This window comes from Notolepis coatsorum (assembly GCF_963971535.1).
Source record: "Notolepis coatsorum genome assembly, chromosome: 5".
NCBI lineage: Eukaryota > Metazoa > Chordata > Actinopteri > Aulopiformes > Paralepididae > Notolepis > Notolepis coatsorum.
In genome coordinates, this window is record NC_140169.1 from 151791452 (window position 1) to 151813382 (window position 21931).

Here is a 21931-nt window from a genome sequence, read left to right on the forward strand (position 1 = left end):
GTTCCCCCAGCGCTTTGCCAGTATTCGCCTGTGGGGGGATATATACGGCGGTCATGATGACCGCGGTAAACTCCCGGGGGAGGTGGAACGGACGGCACAGGATTGAAAGATGTTCCATGTCCGGGGAGCACGAGCTTGAGAGAACATGCACTTCGTTGGGGTTAACCCAGACAGGTAGTTAATGAGTTTGAATTAGGGATGTCCGATATTATCGGCCTACCGATATTATCGGCCGTTATCGGCATTAAAATGTGATATCGGAAAATATCTGTATGGGTTTTCATTTTTTTTTTTTTTTTTTTAAACATTTCTATAACCTTTATTTACCCAGGCAAGCAAGTAAGAACAAAATTTGATTTAATTTATTGTCAAAAGTATGCATAATGTTGTGTTAATTCCACAACAAGAGATATGTAATGTTAATTACCTGAAATTATTGATATTATTATTTTATTTTTTATTACATTTCTATAACCTTTATTTTTACGCAGGCAAGCAAGTAAGAACAAATTCAGATTTTATTTATTGTAAAAAGTATGCATAGTGTTGTGTTAATTCCACAACAAGAGATATGTAATGTTAATTACCTGAAATTATTCGGTTTTTTGGGGGGGGGAAACCCTGCATATATCGGTATCGGTTGATATCGGTATCGGAAATTAAGAGTTGGACAATATCGGTATATCGGTATCGGTAAAAAAGCCAATATCGAGCATCCCTATGAGTATTGATCTGCTTGTTTCTTAAAGCTGTGATCACATTGGATGCCTTTTGTTGGACATTGGATGCCTCAAACGTGAGGCACGACGGTGTACATAGAGAATGGAAAGTGCACAGGACGTAAGGAGCGATAGGCCTACCACTGATTACCGCTGCTACCTCGGCTAACGTTACATAAGTTACATACATTACTACTGATTACTGTTGCTACCTCAGCTAACGCTACATACGTTACATACATTACCACTGATTACTGTTGCTACCTCAGCTAACGTTACATAAGTTACATACATTACCACTGATTACTGCTGCTACCTCAGCTAACGTTACATAAGTTACATACATTACTACTAGGGATGTCCGATATTATCGACCGACCGATATTATCGGCCGATATCGGCAGTAAAATGTGATATCGGAAAATATCGGTATCGGTTTAAAAAAAAATAAAAAACAATAACAATATTTGTTATATATATATCCAGTGAAATTATTAGTTACCTGAAATTATTCCGTTTTTTGGACGGGGAAACCCTGCATATATCGGTATCGGTTGATATCGGTTGATATCGGTATCGGAAATTAAGAGTTGGACAATATCGGAATATCGGTATCGGTAAAAAAGACAATATCGAGCATCCCTAATTACTACTGATTACTGTTGCTACCTCAGCTAACGTTACATAAGTTACATACATTACCACTGATTACTGTTGCTACCTCAGCTAACGTTATATAAGTTACATACATTACCACTGATTACTGTTGCTACCTCAGCTAATGTTACATAAGTTATATACATTACTACTGATTACTGTTGCTACCTCAGCTAACGTTACATACGTTACATACATTACCACTGATTACCGCTGCTACCTCGGCTAACGTTACATAAGTTACATACATTACTACTGATTACTGTTGCTACCTCAGCTAACGCTACATAAGTTACATACATTACCACTGATTACTGTTGCTACCTCAGCTAACGTTACATAAGTTACATACATTACCACTGATTACTGCTGCTACCTCAGCTAACGTTACATAAGTTACATACATTACTACTGATTACTGTTGCTACCTCAGCTAACGTTACATAAGTTACATACATTACCACTGATTACTGTTGCTACCTCAGCTAACGTTATATAAGTTACATACATTACCACTGATTACTGTTGCTACCTCAGCTAACGTTACATAAGTTACATACATTACCACTGATTACTGTTGCTACCTCAGCTAACGTTATATAAGTTACATACATTACCACTGATTACTGTTGCTACCTCATCTAATGTTACATAAGTCACATACATTACCACTGATTACTGTTGCTACCTCAGCTAACGTTACATAAGTTACATACATTACCACTGATTACTGCTGCTACCTCAGCTAACGTTACAGAAGTTACATACATTACTACTGATTACTGTTGCTACCTCAGCTAACGTTACATAAGTTACATGCATTACTACTGATTACTGTTGCTACCTCAGCTAACGCTACATAAGTTACATACATTACCACTGATTACTGCTGCTACCTCAGCTAACGTTACATAAGTTACATACATTACCACTGATTACTGTTGCTACCTCAGCTAACATTACATAAATTACATACATTACCACTGATTACTGCTGCTACCTCAGCTAACTTTACATAAGTTACATACATTACCACTGATTACCGTTGCTACCTCAGCTAACGCTACATAAGTTACATACATTACTACTGATTACCGTTGCTACCTCAGCTAACGTTACATAAGTTACATACATTACCACTGATTACCATTGCTACCTCAGCTAACGTTACATAACTTACATACATTACTACTGATTACTGTTGCTACCTCAGATAACGTTACATAAGTTACATACATTACCACTGATTACTGTTGCTACCTCAGCTAACGTTACATAAGTTACATACATTACCACTGATTACTGTTGCTACCTCAGCTAACGTTACATAAGTTACATACATTACCACTGATTACTGGTGCTACCTCAGCTAACGTTACATAAGTTACATACATTACTACTGATTACCGCTGCTACCTCAGCTAACGCTACATAAGTTACATACATTACCACTGATTACTGTTGCTACCTCAGCTAACGTTACATAAGTTACATACATTACTACTGATTACTGCTGCTACCTCAGCTAACGTTACATAAGTTACATACATTACTACTGATTACCGTTGCTACCTCAGCTAACGTTACATAAGTTACATACATTACCACTGATTACTGTTGCTACCTCAGCTAACGTTACATAAGTTACATACATTACTACTGATTACTGTTGCTACCTCAGCTAACGCTACATAAGTTACATACATTACTACTGATTACTGCTGCTACCTCAGCTAATGTTACATAAGTTACATACATTACCACTGATTACTGTTGCTACCTCAGCTAACGTTACTCTCGCACCACTGCTTATAACCGGGGCAGAGAGTCAGGAAACATGGAAGAGTACAAGACAACAGTCTACACTCTGCGCAAGGCTGTCAAACTTGCTAACAGGACATATGCCGACAAGATGGAGGCACAAACGGCACAGAATGACACAAGAGGCTTATGGCAGGGACTGAGGGCTATAACTGACTACAAAGTCAGCGCCCCCTCAATGGGGAGCGACGACGCCTCCCTTGCGGACCAGCTCAACACCTTCTACGCGCGGTTTGGTGCAAACAGTGGCACTGCTAGCCCAACGGCTAGTGACGTCACTGGTGCGCCGGCTGTTGTGGAGGGGGGGGGGGGCATCCGCGGGGGGGCGGGGACGCTCTCTCATTGACGGTACACAGTGTGAGAAGAGCATTTATGCAGGTGAACACCAGGAAGGCTGCTGGCCCAGATGGTATAACAGGACGCATACTTAAGTCCTGTGCCAACCAGCTTGCCCCGGTGTTCACCGCCATATTTAATCAATCCCTGGCGGAGTCAGTGGTCCCTGCCTGCTTCAAGATGTCTACCATCATCCCTGTACCGAAGAAACCCTCCCCAACATGTCCAAATGACTACAGACCGGTGGCACTCACCTCTGTGGTCATGAAATGTTTTGAGAGGCTGGTCAAGGACCACATTTGTGCCTCCCTCCCCAGTGATATGGACCCTATGCAATTTGCATACAGGACAAACAGGTCCACTGACGACGCGGTCTCCCAGGTACTGCACAGCACCCTCTCCCACCTTGACCGTCAGAAGGGGGGCTGTGTGAGACTGTTGTTCATTGACTACAGCTCAGCGTTCAACACCATAGTCCCCACCAGACTGGTGGACAAGCTGATCGAGCTGGGTCTGAGCTCCGCCCTGAGCGCCTGGGTACTGGACTTTCTGAGTGAAAGACCCCAGGCGGTCAGGGTGGGGGGTAAGACCTCCAACACCATCACCCTGAGCATCGGGTCCCCCCAGGGCTGTGTTCTAAGCCCCCTGCTGTACTCACTCTACACACACGATTGTGTGGCCAAGTTCAGCTCCAACTCCATAGTGAAGTTCGCAGACGACACGGTGGTGGTGGGGCTGATCTCGGACAACGATGAGAAGGCCTACCGGGAGGAGGTTGAGGTACTGGAACGCTGGTGCCAGGACAACAGCCTGCTCCTGAACATTGGTAAAACCAAGGAGCTGATCGTGGATTATAGGAGAGGACAGCAGGAGACACACACACCACTGATGATTAACGGGGCTACCGTGGACAGGGTGAGCAGCTTTAAGTACCTGGGGGTCCACATCTCAGAGGATCTGACATGGTCAACACACATAGACACAGTAGTAAAGAAGGCGAAACAGCGCCTCTACCACCTGAGACAGTTAAGGAAGTTCAGAGTATCGGGGAAGATACTCCAGTCCTTCTACTCAGGAGCTGTAGAGAGCATCTTGACCGGAAACATCACTGCCTGGTATGGAAACAGCACGGCACAGGACAAGAAGGCCCTACAGAGAGTGGTGCGCTCAGCCGAGCGTACCACGGGTATTGCACTACCTCCCCTGCAGGTTCTATACAACAAGAGGTGCAAATCCAGAGCCTGCAGGATAATGAAAGACCCTCACCACCCCAATAACAGCCTGTTCCAGCTGCTGAGGTCAGGCAGACGCCTGCGAACCCCAGCTACTAGGACAGAGCGGCTTAGGCTCAGCTTCTTCCCCCAGGCCATCAGAGCCCTGAACAATGAACATTGAGTGCCACAGAACACTGAACTATCCACACACAAGCACACATGAACACACACACGACACGCACGCTGTGCACGCTCACACACTAGCAGCCACTTAACACTTTAACATGAGTGGGCACACACTCATGCCGCACACACGCACACTTATGGCCAAAAGGAAAGGCCACTTTAAATTAGAATAACAGGAACAGTGTATTGCACTACCAAAGCTACCTAGCATGTCCTATATGCTCTGTAAATAACTACGTACAGATACCGAGATGTCACACCATGTTACCTGTTACCTGTTTATTGCACAATGTTGTTTTTTTATTGGATTCTATTATATGTTGTACCACTGTATTGCACATCGTTGCGGCAAGACCACCCGCATTTCATTGTATACTTGTATGCCGTGACAATTAAAACTCTTGACTTGACTTGACTTTACATAAGTTACATACATTACTACTGATTACTGTTGCTACCTCAGCTAACGCTACATACGTTACATACATTACCACTGATTACTGTTGCTACCTCAGCTAACGTTACATAAGTTACATACATTACCACTGATTACTGCTGCTACCTCAGCTAACGTTACATAAGTTACATACATTACTACTAGGGATGTCCGATATTATCGACCGACCGATATTATCGGCCGATATCGGCAGTAAAATGTGATATCGGAAAATATCGGTATCGGTTTAAAAAAAATAAAAAACAATAACAATATTTGTTATATATATATCCAGTGAAATTATTAGTTACCTGAAATTATTCCGTTTTTTGGACGGGGAAACCCTGCATATATCGGTATCGGTTGATATCGGTTGATATCGGTATCGGAAATTAAGAGTTGGACAATATCGGAATATCGGTATCGGTAAAAAAGCCAATATCGAGCATCCCTAATTACTACTGATTACTGTTGCTACCTCAGCTAACGTTACATAAGTTACATACATTACCACTGATTACTGTTGCTACCTCAGCTAACGTTATATAAGTTACATACATTACCACTGATTACTGTTGCTACCTCAGCTAATGTTACATAAGTTATATACATTACTACTGATTACTGTTGCTACCTCAGCTAACGTTACATAAGTTACATACATTACCACTGATTACCGCTGCTACCTCGGCTAACGTTACATAAGTTACATACATTACTACTGATTACTGTTGCTACCTCAGCTAACGCTACATACGTTACATACATTACCACTGATTACTGTTGCTACCTCAGCTAACGTTACATAAGTTACATACATTACCACTGATTACTGCTGCTACCTCAGCTAACGTTACATAAGTTACATACATTACTACTGATTACTGTTGCTACCTCAGCTAACGTTACATAAGTTACATACATTACCACTGATTACTGTTGCTACCTCAGCTAACGTTATATAAGTTACATACATTACCACTGATTACTGTTGCTACCTCAGCTAACGTTACATAAGTTACATACATTACCACTGATTACTGTTGCTACCTCAGCTAACGTTATATAAGTTACATACATTACCACTGATTACTGTTGCTACCTCAGCTAATGTTACATAAGTCACATACATTACCACTGATTACTGTTGCTACCTCAGCTAACGTTACATAAGTTACATACATTACCACTGATTACTGCTGCTACCTCAGCTAACGTTACAGAAGTTACATACATTACTACTGATTACTGTTGCTACCTCAGCTAACGTTACATAAGTTACATACATTACTACTGATTACTGTTGCTACCTCAGCTAACGCTACATAAGTTACATACATTACCACTGATTACTGCTGCTACCTCAGCTAACGTTACATAAGTTACATACATTACCACTGATTACTGTTGCTACCTCAGCTAACATTACATAAATTACATACATTACCACTGATTACTGCTGCTACCTCAGCTAACTTTACATAAGTTACATACATTACCACTGATTACCGTTGCTACCTCAGCTAACGCTACATAAGTTACATACATTACTACTGATTACCGTTGCTACCTCAGCTAACGTTACATAAGTTACATACATTACCACTGATTACCATTGCTACCTCAGCTAACGTTACATAACTTACATACATTACTACTGATTACTGTTGCTACCTCAGATAACGTTACATAAGTTACATACATTACCACTGATTACTGTTGCTACCTCAGCTAACGTTACATAAGTTACATACATTACCACTGATTACTGTTGCTACCTCAGCTAACGTTACATAAGTTACATACATTACCACTGATTACTGGTGCTACCTCAGCTAACGTTACATAAGTTACATACATTACTACTGATTACCGCTGCTACCTCAGCTAACGCTACATAAGTTACATACATTACCACTGATTACTGTTGCTACCTCAGCTAACGTTACATAAGTTACATACATTACTACTGATTACTGCTGCTACCTCAGCTAACGTTACATAAGTTACATACATTACTACTGATTACCGTTGCTACCTCAGCTAACGTTACATAAGTTACATACATTACCACTGATTACTGTTGCTACCTCAGCTAACGTTACATAAGTTACATACATTACTACTGATTACTGTTGCTACCTCAGCTAACGCTACATAAGTTACATACATTACTACTGATTACTGCTGCTACCTCAGCTAATGTTACATAAGTTACATACATTACCACTGATTACTGTTGCTACCTCAGCTAACGTTACTCTCGCACCACTGCTTATAACCGGGGCAGAGAGTCAGGAAACATGGACGAGTACAAGACAACAGTCTACACTCTGCGCAAGGCTGTCAAACTTGCTAACAGGACATATGCCGAAAAGATGGAGGCACAAACGGCACAGAATGACACAAGAGGCTTATGGCAGGGACTGAGGGCTATAACTGACTACAAAGTCAGCGCCCCCTCAATGGGGAGCGACGACGCCTCCCTTGCGGACCAGCTCAACACCTTCTACGCGCGGTTTGGTGCAAACAGTGGCACTGCTAGCCCAACGGCTAGTGACGTCACTGGTGCGCCGGCTGTTGTGGAGGGGGGGGGGGGCATCCGCGGGGGGGTGGGGACGCTCTCTCATTGACGGTACACAGTGTGAGAAGAGCATTTATGCAGGTGAACACCAGGAAGGCTGCTGGCCCAGATGGTATAACAGGACGCATACTTAAGTCCTGTGCCAACCAGCTTGCCCCGGTGTTCACCGCCATATTTAATCAATCCCTGGCGGAGTCAGTGGTCCCTGCCTGCTTCAAGATGTCTACCATCATCCCTGTACCGAAGAAACCCTCCCCAACATGTCCAAATGACTACAGACCGGTGGCACTCACCTCTGTGGTCATGAAATGTTTTGAGAGGCTGGTCAAGGACCACATTTGTGCCTCCCTCCCCAGTGATATGGACCCTATGTAATTTGCATACAGGACAAACAGGTCCACTGACGACGCGGTCTCCCAGGTACTGCACAGCACCCTCTCCCACCTTGACCGTCAGAAGGGGGGCTGTGTGAGACTGTTGTTCATTGACTACAGCTCAGCGTTCAACACCATAGTCCCCACCAGACTGGTGGACAAGCTGATCGAGCTGGGTCTGAGCTCCGCCCTGAGCGCCTGGGTACTGGACTTTCTGAGTGAAAGACCCCAGGCGGTCAGGGTGGGGGGTAAGACCTCCAACACCATCACCCTGAGCATCGGGTCCCCCCAGGGCTGTGTTCTAAGCCCCCTGCTGTACTCACTCTACACACACGATTGTGTGGCCAAGTTCAGCTCCAACTCCATAGTGAAGTTCGCAGACGACACGGTGGTGGTGGGGCTGATCTCGGACAACGATGAGAAGGCCTACCGGGAGGAGGTTGAGGTACTGGAACGCTGGTGCCAGGACAACAGCCTGCTCCTGAACATTGGTAAAACCAAGGAGCTGATCGTGGATTATAGGAGAGGACAGCAGGAGACACACACACCACTGATGATTAACGGGGCTACCGTGGACAGGGTGAGCAGCTTTAAGTACCTGGGGGTCCACATCTCAGAGGATCTGACATGGTCAACACACATAGACACAGTAGTAAAGAAGGCGAAACAGCGCCTCTACCACCTGAGACAGTTAAGGAAGTTCAGAGTATCGGGGAAGATACTCCAGTCCTTCTACTCAGGAGCTGTAGAGAGCATCTTGACCGGAAACATCACTGCCTGGTATGGAAACAGCACGGCACAGGACAAGAAGGCCCTACAGAGAGTGGTGCGCTCAGCCGAGCGTACCACGGGTATTGCACTACCTCCCCTGCAGGTTCTATACAACAAGAGGTGCAAATCCAGAGCCTGCAGGATAATGAAAGACCCTCACCACCCCAATAACAGCCTGTTCCAGCTGCTGAGGTCAGGCAGACGCCTGCGAACCCCAGCTACTAGGACAGAGCGGCTTAGGCTCAGCTTCTTCCCCCAGGCTATCAGAGCCCTGAACAATGAACATTGAGTGCCACAGAACACTGAACTATCCACACACAAGCACACATGAACACACACACGACACGCACGCTGTGCACGCTCACACACTAGCAGCCACTTAACACTTTAACATGAGCGGGCACACACTCATGCCGCACACACGCACACTTATGGCCAAAAGGAAAGGCCACTTTAAATTAGAATAACAGGAACAGTGTATTGCACTACCAAAGCTACCTAGCATGTCCTATATGCTCTGTAAATAACTACGTACAGATACCGAGATGTCACACCATGTTACCTGTTACCTGTTTATTGCACAATGTTGTTTTTTTATTGGATTCTATTATATGTTGTACCACTGTATTGCACATCGTTGCGGCAAGACCACCCGCATTTCATTGTATACTTGTATGCTGTGACAATTAAAACTCTTGACTTGACTTGACTTTACATAAGTTACATACATTACTACTGATTACTGTTGCTACCTCAGCTAACGTTACATAAGTTACATACATTACTACTGATTACTGTTGCTAACTCAGCTAACGTTACATAAGTTACATACATTACCACTGATTACTGTTTCTACCTCAGCTAACGTTACATACATTACTACAGATTACTGTTGCTACCTCAGCTAACGTTACATAAGTTACATACATTACCACTGATTACTGTTGCTACCTCAGCTAACGTTACATAAGTTACATACATTACCACTGATTACTGTTGCTACCTCAGCTAACGTTACATAAGTTACATACATTACCACTGATTACTGTTGCTACCTCAGCTAACGTTACACAAGTTACATATATTACCACTGGTTACTGCTGCTACCTCAGCTAACGTTACATAAGTTACATACATTACCACTGATTACCGCTGCTACCTCAGCTAACGTTACATAACTTACATACATTACTACTGATTACCGCTGCTACCTCAGCTAATGTTATATAAGTTACATACATTACCACTGATTACTGTTGCTACCTCAGCTAACGTTACATAAGTTACATACATTACCACTGATTACTGTTGCTACCTCAGCTAACATTACATAAGTTACATACATTACTACTGATTACTGTTGCTACCTCAGCTAACGCTACATAAGTTACATACATTACTACTGATTACTGCTGCTACCTCAGCTAATGTTACATAAGTTACATACATTACCACTGATTACTGTTGCTACCTCAGCTAACGTTACATAAGTTACATACATTACTACTGATTAGTGTTGCTACCTCAGCTAACGTTACATAAGTTACATACATTACTACTGATTACTGTTGCTAACTCAGCTAACGTTACATAAGTTACATACATTACCACTGATTACTGTTTCTACCTCAGCTAACATTACATACATTACTACAGATTACTGTTGCTACCTCAGCTAACGTTACATAAGTTACATACATTACCACTGATTACTGTTGCTACCTCAGCTAACGTTACATAAGTTACATACATTACCACTGATTACTGTTGCTACCTCAGCTAACGTTACATAAGTTACATACATTACTACTGATTACTGTTGCTACCTCAGCTAACGTTACATACGTTACATACATTACCACTGATTACTGTTGCTACCTCAGCTAACGTTACATAAGTTACATACATTACCACTGATTACTGTTGCTACCTCAGCTAACGTTACATAAGTTACATACATTACCACTGATTACCGCTGCTACCTCAGCTAACGTTACAAGTTACATACATTACCACTGATTACTGCTGCTACCTCAGCTAACGTTACATAAGTTACATACATTACTACTGATTACTGTTGCTACCTCAGCTAACGTTACATAAGTTACATACATTACTACTGATTACTGTTGCTAACTCAGCTAACGTTACATAAGTTACATACATTACCACTGATTACTGTTGCTACCTCAGCTAACGTTACATAAGTTACATACATTACTACTGATTACTGTTGCTACCTCAGCTAACGTTACATAAGTTCCATACATTACTACTGATTACTGTTGCTAACTCAGCTAACGTTACATAAGTTACATACGTTACCACTGATTACTGTTGCTACCTCAGCTAACGTTACATAAGTTACATACATTACTACTAGGGGTGTAACATTACACAAAAACCACGGTACATACCTCGGTTTTGAAGTCACGGTTCGGTACGGGTTTTCGGTACAGTGGGGGAAAGTTTGGCTTTCCATGTTCCACTCAGGGGTGATGTAGTGTGCAGTAACTAATTGTACTTGTAGGGCTGTCAACAAATATTCGATATTGAAATGAATAATCGACTTGTAATATTTTTTTTAAATAATAATAATTATATTAGATTGTGAACAAAACAGCCCCCGGTGGGCGGTCGTTAGTGGTTAAGATACCATTGTATTCGTTCGGTACACTACACAGCTGTTCGGTACGGTACGGTACACACTGAAACGGTTCGGTACGGATACGTGTACCTTTACACCCCTAATTACTACTGATTACTGTTGCTACCTCAGCTAACGTTACATAAGTTACATACATTACTATTGATTACTGTTGCTACATCAGCTAACGTTACATACATTACCACTGATTACCGCTGCTATCTCAGCTAACGTTACATAAGTTACATACATTACTACTGATTACTGTTGCTACCTCAGCTAGGAGATATGCTTCTATATCCTCCTGCTCCGTCAGCTTGGGGATGAATCGCCCGGGGTTAGGCCGAGTCTCTGCGAGTCCTTCCTCCTGCCTGTTAGAGGCCATCCGCTGGAGCTCCGCTTGGATCATCCCCGTCTGTTTCCTCTGTTCTTGTAGGGCCTCCTCATGCCAGGCCTGTTGGTCCAGGTTTGCCTGTACCAGCTGCTGTACCAGCTGCTGCACCAGCGCGTCCATGCTTCTTTTATTTATTACTTATCTTTTTTTATTATTATTATTATTTAATTTTTTTTCTCTTAAAAAAAACTGTTTCCGTGTATGCCCGCCATCTCCACCACTGTGGCAATTCCAAGTGTAGGGGTGGCAGAATAAACAACACACAGACAGGTTGCAGTTCCCAAAATGGTACTCTTCTTTATTTTTTAATAAACAATAAAACGTTTCACACGTCTCACTCTCTCTCTGGCTTTATATTAAATAATCTGTCGGCCGGGCGGCGTCTCCGCTCTGTGGTCTGTCTCCTTGCGCTGCTACGAGAGCATGAGAGGGTGCTCTTGGGCTCCATTAAGTTCCCTCTCCTCATAATAATAATAATCGCTCTTGATGATCTAGCGACAGGTGCGTCCAGAAGCGGACGCCCAAATATGGGTAGCGCCCAGCCATTGGGTCGTTACGTAGCGTCCTGCAATCACCAAGCCCAGTGGTGGCTTGGGGTTGCCACAATACCCACAGCGCGTTGGAAAAAAAGGTGTCGAATGTGATCACAGCCTAATAGCTCTTTCTTACTATTAGCTTTGAAATGATAGTAGTAGTTGTTGTAGCAATAGGAATAGTAGTAGCAGAGCCTATAATGAGGAGACGGAGCACTGTGGTAGTTTTGAACGGAGAAATCTGTAACACTAACGTTAAAGATGGCAACAATGAAACCACTTGCTACAAAACAAACATATTCAGAGAAGATAATTAAATGTGATTTTATGTCGAGTAACCTTATAATGTACTGCATTTTTTGGTGAAATGTGAGTTTTAAAGATGTTTTTTAGATGAATCACCATCTCTCAAATGGCTGTGAATCACGCAGCCATGGTGACTAAGGACTCCACTGGATGGCACATGAAAAAAGGAATGTTTCTATCACAGAATTGTCCTTTTTGACCATATTAACCATTCTATGTTGTCGGTAAGTCACCAGTGACAACAAATATGAAAGAGAAGCAATGATATGTGTGACTGATTCCTAGATACGGACGACTCAAAGAGATAAGGGTCAACTTGTTAGTCTTGTTAGTCCCTGTCATCAAGATGGCAGCAGAGTGAACCGACTTCTCTTTAGGCAGACTTTAAAAGTCTTAAATTTCATCTGCACAGGTATTACATGTTTGGGGGGGGGGGGGGGCAGGGAGATAAGATATGAAATAATATTAAATATATGAAATGTTTTTGTATTCAAGTCGTGGTTTTTTGCGGGGCTACCGGGAGCTTGGTGCATCTGGCGAGAGCTTGTACAGTATGTTGAATGCGCAATCATTTAAATTGGCACCAGTTCAGTGTCGCTATGTGTTTTTTTTTGTTTTTGTTTGCTAGTACGGTTGTAAAATTGGTATACAATTTTGCTCTAAGTGCGGCTGGGTGGCGCAGCGGACATTGCGCTCGTCACCAACGCAAGAGACACCAGTCTCGAATCCGGCTGTCAGCGTTGCCTCCGGCTTGGGCCGGCCGTCATACTAACTCAATTGGCAGAGTCAGCGGGAGGGGAGTCGATGGGTGGTAGTCTGGTCGTTGTAAACAGCGACTCCTACAGGTCGGTCAGGGCACCTGCAGAGCAAAGACAGGAAATGGCGGGGGTAGTGTGAGCCTCCTACACGTTACACCTTGCCAATGAGAGTCCACGCTGGCAGGTGAAAAGAAGTGACTGGCTGCCTCCACATGTATCGGAGGGGACATGCAATGGGCTTCTATCCTCCCTACGACCGGCCAGTGGGGGGCACATGCGGGCAACGATCAGTCAGGGGAGGGAGAATTGGCACGAGAGGAAAAATTGGGATGGGAGAAACATCACAGAAAAAGGAGAAAAAAAGTAGGTAAAAATCTTTCTTCTTACTGTTATTTATCTCTGTACTTCCTCCACACAGTACCCTTCTATCAACCCCTCCAACACCTCCCTGGGTGAGTCCTAACTCACATTTTCTTACAAATTTAAATATTGAATTGCTATGAGAAAGTTGGCTTAACTAAAATGATAAAAGATAAGATAAGATAAGATATTCCTTTATTTATCCCCTTGGGCGAATTCGGCTATTGGGGGAGGGTAATAGTAGAAAGACATAAATATAGGCAATAAAATTAGATCTGAATATAAAAATATGAGGAAAAAATAAACAGTGTAAACAATATAATTAACTCTGAATATACATTACCCCAAGGGGATAAATAAAGGAATATCCTATCTTATCTTAAACTCATAGCAAGTTCTAAATAGGCAAATAATGCTGGGATAATAAACAAATCCCCTGCATGCATAATTGCAGCGATAGTAGGGAATGGTGCATAAATAATCACATAAGGAGCGTCCAGTTAAGGACCACCACTCATCCAGTACACTTTCTCTCGTTTGCTATTCCAGATGTTCTGAGAAGGCCCTCGGACACCACAGAGGAGGGTCTCTGTCACAGACTGAGTCTCTTGGACACACTGCCCCCTGCTGCCCTCGGAGGTCAGCAAACATATTTCCCTATGCATGACTGTGGGCGTTGCTCGGGGCATTAAAATAATGTTTAATATATGTTTAAAATAATGTAAATAATGTTTAATAATTAATTATAATAGAGCTGCAGGTTTAATGAAAGATGTCAGCAATAGGATGACATGGAGAGTGGGATCATCATCAAAAGGCTAAGCATGCAGGGGAAGTTGCAAAACAGATTGTCCTCACTGCCTCACTGTGTCCAGGGGGTCAAGTTAGGGCTGGGCGATTCTTGCTAAAATGTGAATCACGATTTTTTTCTCTAAGAATTGAGATCACGATTCTCTCTCTATAAACTGTCTCTTCCACAGGGATTATTATTATTATTATTATTATTATTATTATTATTATTATTATTATTATTATTATTATTATTATTATTATTATTATTATTATTATTATTATTATTATTATTATTATTATTATTATTATTATTATTATTATTATTATTATTATAAACTGTCTCTTCCACAGGGATTATCATTATTATTATTGTTATTATAAACGGTCTCTTCCACAGGGATTATTATTATTGTTATTATAAACTGTCTCTTCCACAGGGATTATTGTTATTATTATTATTATTATTATTATTATTATTATTATTATTATTATTATTATTATTATTATTATTATTATTATTATTATTATTATTATTATTATTATTATTATTATTATTATTATTATTATTATTATTATTATTATTATTATAAACGGTCTCTTCCACAGGGATTATTATTATTATTATTATTATTATTATTATTATTATTATTATTATTATTATTATTATTATTATTATTATTATTATTATTATTATTATTATTATTATTATTATTATTATTATTATTATTATTATTATTATTATTATTATTATTATTATTATTATTATTATTATTGTTATTGTTATTGTTATTGTTATTATTGTTATTGTTATTATAAACGGTCTCTTCCACAGGGATTATTATTATTGTTATTATAAACGGTCTCTTCCACAGGGATTATTATTATTATTGTTATTATAAACGGTCTCTTCCACAGGGGGGAAAAGCCACGCTGTGGAAACGTCCTCCTCCTCAGGAAACCTGACCTTTGACCCCCTACAGTCTCAGACCGCAAACGCTGACGAAGAGGTTTCTGACTCTTTATTACTTACTTTACTTACTTAGGCCTTTTTATTCCTTTCGGAACATAGGCCATTGATGAAAAGTTTCCACCCCCGTCTGTCTTGCGCCATCCTCTCCAGCTGTTTCCACGTCAGTCCCCTTGTCTTGAGTTCCTGCTCAGTGTCTCTTCTCCAGGTGTTTTTGGGTCTTCCTCTGCCTCGCTTGCCTTGTGGGTTCCAGGTTAATGCCTGTTTGGTTATTGCGGTTTTGTGTCTTTGAAGTGTGTGCCCAATCCAGCTCCATTTTCTCCTGGTCAGCTGGACCTCCACTGATTCTTGCTTGGTGCATTCCCACAGCTTGATGTTGGTGATTGTGTTTGGCCAGAAGATCCTGAGGATACGTCTCAGACAATGGTTGATGAAGGTCTGCAGTTTATTGTTGATGTTAGTGGTGGTTTTCCAGGTTTCAGAGCCATATAGCAGAATGGATTTGACATTGGAGTTGAAGATTTTGAGCTTGGTGTTGAGTTTGATGTTTCGGGTTTTCCATATCTTGTTTAACATGTTGAATGTTGCTCTTGCTTTTCCTATTCTTGCCCTTACGTCTTCCTCAGTCCCGCCATCAACAGCTATAACACTACCCAAGTATGTGAATTTGTCAACCTCTTCCAGTGTCTGGCCCCCGATGGTTATGGGGTTTGTGCTTTTATTATTGACTCTGATTACTTGAGTTTTTTGTCCATTTATTTTGAGCCCAAGTCCAGCTGCAGTTGTTTCTAGCAGCTGGGTTTTGTCTTGCATCTGTTGATGGTTGTGTGAGAGTAGTGCGATGTCATCCGCAAAGTCCAGGTCTTCGAGGTGCTCCGTTAGACTCCACTGGATGCCAGTCTTTTTATTGGTTGTGGTTTGCCTCGTGATCCAGTCGATGCATAGGAGGAAGAGGAAGGGGGAAAGTAGGCAGCCCTGTTTCACGCCGGTGAGCACTTTGAGATGTTCTTGTGCACATCCGTTATGTAACACTTGGCATTTCATGTCCTGATACATGTTCTTGATTATGCTGATGTATTTTTTTAGGGATTCCATAGTGTGCCATGAGTTTCCAAAGCAGCTTGCGGTCTACACTATCGAATGCCTTTTCAAAATCTATGAAATTGACATAGACAGGTGCGTGCCATTCTATGGATTGCTCGATGATGATCCTGAGGGTGGCAATTTGGTCAGTGCACGATCTACCGTTCCTGAAACCGGCTTGGTTTTCTCTTAGTTCATCATCGACCCCTTTTCGCAGTCTGTCCAAGATAATGCGGTTGAAAACTTTGCCTGGTGTTGAGAGCAACATAATCCCACGATAGTTGTTGCAGTTCTTAAGGTCTCCTTTCTTGGGTATAATAGCAATGAGCCCGTCCTTCCAGTCTGTTGGTACATTTCCTTCTTTCTCCCAGATCCTTTTGATCAGCTGGTGTAGCATGGTGGCTGAGGTTTCAACATCTGCCTTTAAAGCTTCTGCTGGAATGTCATCTGGCCCTGCTGCCTTGTCACGTTGCAATGCATTGATAGCCTTTTTCACCTCATATCTTGTTGGGGGGGCACAGTTGATCTCCAGCATGTGTGCAGCTGGCGGAATCTCCACCTCTTGGACAGGGCGCTCTCTGTTGAGGAGCTCCCTAAAGTGCTCAGTCCACCTTTGGTGTTGTTCTTCCTTGGTGGTGAGCAGTCGTCCTTGTTTGTCACGGATTTGTGTGTTTGTCTGTCTAAACCTCCCGGTTAGTTTCTTGGTGGTCAGGTAGAGTTCCTTGAGGTTATTCTTTCCCGCTGCTTCCTCTGCTTCTTGCGCCAAGTCTTCTATGTATTTCTGTTTGTCGCGTTTGATGCTTTTCTTCACCTCCTTGTTTGCTACTTCGTAGTCTCTGTGAGCTGCTCCCTTTTTTGCTCGAGTTTTGCATTTGTTTATTGTGTCTTTTTTGCCCTCCTCTCCTCTATTCTTTTCAGTGTTTCAGTGGATATCCAGGGTTTGTTGCTTGTTTTCTTTCTCCCTACCACTTCTAGGCATGTCTCCTTCCATACGGTTTTCAGGTTCTTCCAGTGCTCTTCCACTGGTTTTTGAGCTTGTTCTTGCAGGGCTTGGAACCTGTTCTGTAGGGTGATTTGGTATAGTTCCGTTGTTCCTATGTCCTGGAAAAGCTGGATGTTGTACTTTGCTCTGTTGTCAGTGGGGCTGTTACAGCGCTTCAGCTTGAGTTGGAGTTTTGCAGCCAGTAGGTGATGATCTGACCCCGCATCTGCCCCCCTCTTCACTCGTACATCCAGGAGGGAACGTCTGAACTTCCTGTTTATACATATATGATCTATTTGGTTTTCTGTGGTGTGGTCAGGTGATATCCATGTGGCTTTGTGAACAGGTTTGTGGGGGTAAACTGTCCCTCCTATGACCAGGTTGTAGTCCGCACAGGCGTTTGCTAATCTTTCACCATTTTCATTCATGCTGCCGATTCCATGCTTTCCCATAATCAGCTCGTATCCATTGTTGTTGTTCCCAACCTTTGCATTCATGTCGCCCATGAGGAGAAAGATGTCTTTTTCTCTCCTGGCCTGGAGTAGCTGTTGTAGCTGGTTGTAGAAGTTGTCTTTTATTTCCTCATCTGTGGTGTTGGTGGGTGCATAACATTGGATGACATGTAGGTTAATTCTTTTATGGGTGGTTTTAAATCTTGCGGTGATGATTCTGGAATTGATGGGCTCCCAACTGATGAGGGCCCTCTGCGCTTCTTTGGAGAGCATGAGTGCCACTCCCTCCGTGTGTGGTGCTTTCTCATCCGGGTGTCCAGAGAAGATTATGGATTCACCACTGGTCAGTTTGACTTCTCCTGTCTGGAGCCATCTGGTTTCACACAAGCCGAGGATAGAGAGCTTGTATCTTTTCATCTCTTCTGCGATGACTGACGTTTTCCCCGCTGTGTACATGGTCCTGATATTCCAGGTTGCGATGTTGGTAGACCGCCTAGGGGATAGAAGGTTCTGACGCACCCTCTCCATGTGGTTTTCAGCATGCGTCTTCATAGTCTCTTCAGCTCGTATGCTTGAAGAGCTTCCATCTCCTAGGGTGCAGGGTTTCTTACTTTTCTTCAATGTTTCTGTAATCCAATTATCCACTTCACGGGGGATTGGCCCATGAGTTTTACCATTGCCCTATTGGTCAGCTTAACCTGCTTCCCCCTCCCACGACGAGGACGTTAGGGTTGGATTTTGGGAGGGGACTCTTTATTACCTTGTCTAAATTGGGGAAATGCCCTTTACTGACTCCACGCATTAAAGCGTTCAGTCTCTAATTTTTTTTTTGAAGATGCCTCAACAAGTCCCTACTGTCTACGGCTAGTCACATGTGTGTGTGTGTGTGTGTGTGTGTGTCAGTGGAGGTTTCTCTATGACAACACGTGAAACACAAATTCACTCATAATTCATAATTATTATTAATTTACATATACCTATATAAAAAAAAATATATATATATATATATATTTTTTTTTTTATTTTTTTTTTTTTTATATATATATGTTTTCCTCTGTAAAAAAATGCCAGTGCATTTTTTTTTTTTTTTAAATGGCCAAAATTGACAGCTCTGAGCATGCCTGCACTGCAGTATTGCCTTAATTATTCGTGAAGAATACTTCACAGGTGTGACCCTTTGTTAAATAAATAATATATAACAGCGAATCAAAATAGGCTATTAATTTCATCTAAGCACGGTCTGTGCAGTTAAACTCTTGCCACTGAATGGAGGATTGATTGATTGACAGCCTTGACATCCAATATTACACAGAGGTTGAATGATTGACAACCTTCAAAATCCAATCAGAGACTGTCTGCAAGTGGTGCCAGGAAGTCTGCAGCTGGACTGGCGTCAGTGTTCTACTATAGTCAACGTTGTGTTGCATCATCTGTTTGCCTGAAGAAGAACATTTATTTGCCTAATATAATCATTCATATTTTAATATCTTTATTCACTTGTTCAGTTATTGTTGTGCACTGCATCGTTTACTTGGATGATATAAATATATATTTTTTTAAATCTCAGTTGAACTTGAAGACTAGTGTAGTTCTAACTAACTTCCTTGTTGTTGTAGCTGGCTAATATAGGAAATTATTTTTGCAAAGAATTATGGATGCTCCTCCAAACATCGTAGATCGGATCATACAGGAATCTTTTCACACATTCTCCTATGAAGAAAAGCTAAGAGTAAAAGCAGACGGTTATAAGGAGACAGCAAATTAATGAATGAATGAAAACTTTATTTGGGTGAATCGCTTGGGTGACGGAGTCCCGAAAATGGAACGTGTGTCACGCATCAACAGAATAGTGGATTTCGACAGCATCCTCACGCAAATGAAGGATCGATTGGATTAGATCACAAAAGACTGCTGTTTGATGATATATATATATATTTTTTTTTATCTCAGTTGTTGTCAAACGAAAGCCTGCAGTGCTTAGCCTGGACCAGCCGAAGTGTAGTAGTTCTAACTTCACTCGGGAGACAAAAGCCAAACATCAATTTGATGCAACAAGCTGGCTCGCGATGCTATATTGTTTACATTTCCCATGGGATTAATGCACGCGGCTCGAGTCGGACTCGTCACATGGAGAAGCTGCACTATTCAACGATGGATGAGATCGATCGAGATACCGTCTTTATGGGTAAGTGTCTTGGCTTTAGAATGTCAGTTTGTGTAACGTTAAGGCGCTCCCATAGTCCAGCAGACTGTACACAGAGCCGCGCGGACATCCGCGGAGTCTGCTCTGTGTACAGTCTGCTGGACTATGGGAGCACCTTTACTGTAACCGAATTTAAACCGCATCATAACTCCTACATCGACCATGTCACTTTTCAAAAGGCATGAATGAATGAAAACTTTATTTAACAGATTGCAGAATGGGTACAATATACAGTACGGCTCAATACACATAATTATTAAGGAGATGCAGTAGACCAGATAAAGACTTTCGTCTTGTTTACATCAGGGTCCCCCATTTTCAATTCATAGTGAAATGTATCTTGTGTTATTAGGAGCCCTGCTAAAGTTGGTAGCTAACGTTATATTGATAATGTTTCAATATTATCAGGTTGATATTATTAGGTTGATATTATAATGGTGTCAGTGTTTCAGATAGCAAGGTGTCAGAGCTTTGGTTGAGAGAGATTACAGTGCTGTCTCTTAAAACTCATAAACAAGTATTGAGCAAGACGAGTTAGTCTGTTGTGTTGTGCGTATTGTATGGGAGGGATAATGATGACTGTGTGTAACTAGGAGGGATATGAGGACTGTGTGTATGTGGCACTGAATTGATGTAAACAAGACGAAAGTCTTTCTCTGGTCTGCATCCCCTTAACATGTGTATTGAGCCGTACTGTATTGTACCCATTCTGCAATCTGTTAAATAAAGTTTTCATTCATCATTCATTCATTCATTCATTCATTCATTCATTCATTCATTCATTCATTCATTCATTCATTCATTCAGTGTAGAACGAAGAACTATAACATTCTCATTATCAAAGACCACAGTCTTAAACACACGCACACACAAAAGATACATGGACTATTGTTATTGGACACAAGCCACACACATGGACCCTGCACTGCACCATAATACACCTGTGATTATAGTATACTTGTTATTACACACACACACACACACACACACACACACACACACACACACACACACACACACACACACACACACACACACACACACACACACACACACACACTCTCTCTCATTCAGTTCTGTTGTGTTAATATAAACCCGCCGTGGTCTCTCTCTGTCTCTCTCTCTCATTCAGTTCTGTTGTGTTAATATAAACCCGCCGTGGTCTCTCTCATTCATTCATTCATTCATTCATTCATTCATTCATTCATTCATTCATTCATTCATTCATTCATTCATTCATTGTCCTTGTGTTACATAAAAACCCATCTGTGGCCTCGTGCAGAGGAAGGTGTTAAATACATGTTAGATATTCCAATGTACAGTTTTGCATACCATTGACTCAGAATGGTCTGTGTT

The 21931-nt window shown here is 41.8% G+C and overlaps 1 protein-coding gene across 1 annotated transcript in view; it reads left to right on the top strand.

The window, feature by feature from the left end:
- Positions 1-21931, top strand: part of casp10 (caspase 10, apoptosis-related cysteine peptidase) — a gene marked incomplete at both ends in the record, with an annotated part of 67957 nt that overhangs the window by 38261 nt on the left and 7765 nt on the right. The window contains one exon of the mRNA XM_084314335.1: positions 14646-14735. Within this exon, the coding sequence (XP_084170461.1) occupies positions 14646-14735 (90 nt within the window). The remainder of the gene's footprint in view (positions 1-14645; positions 14736-21931) is intronic.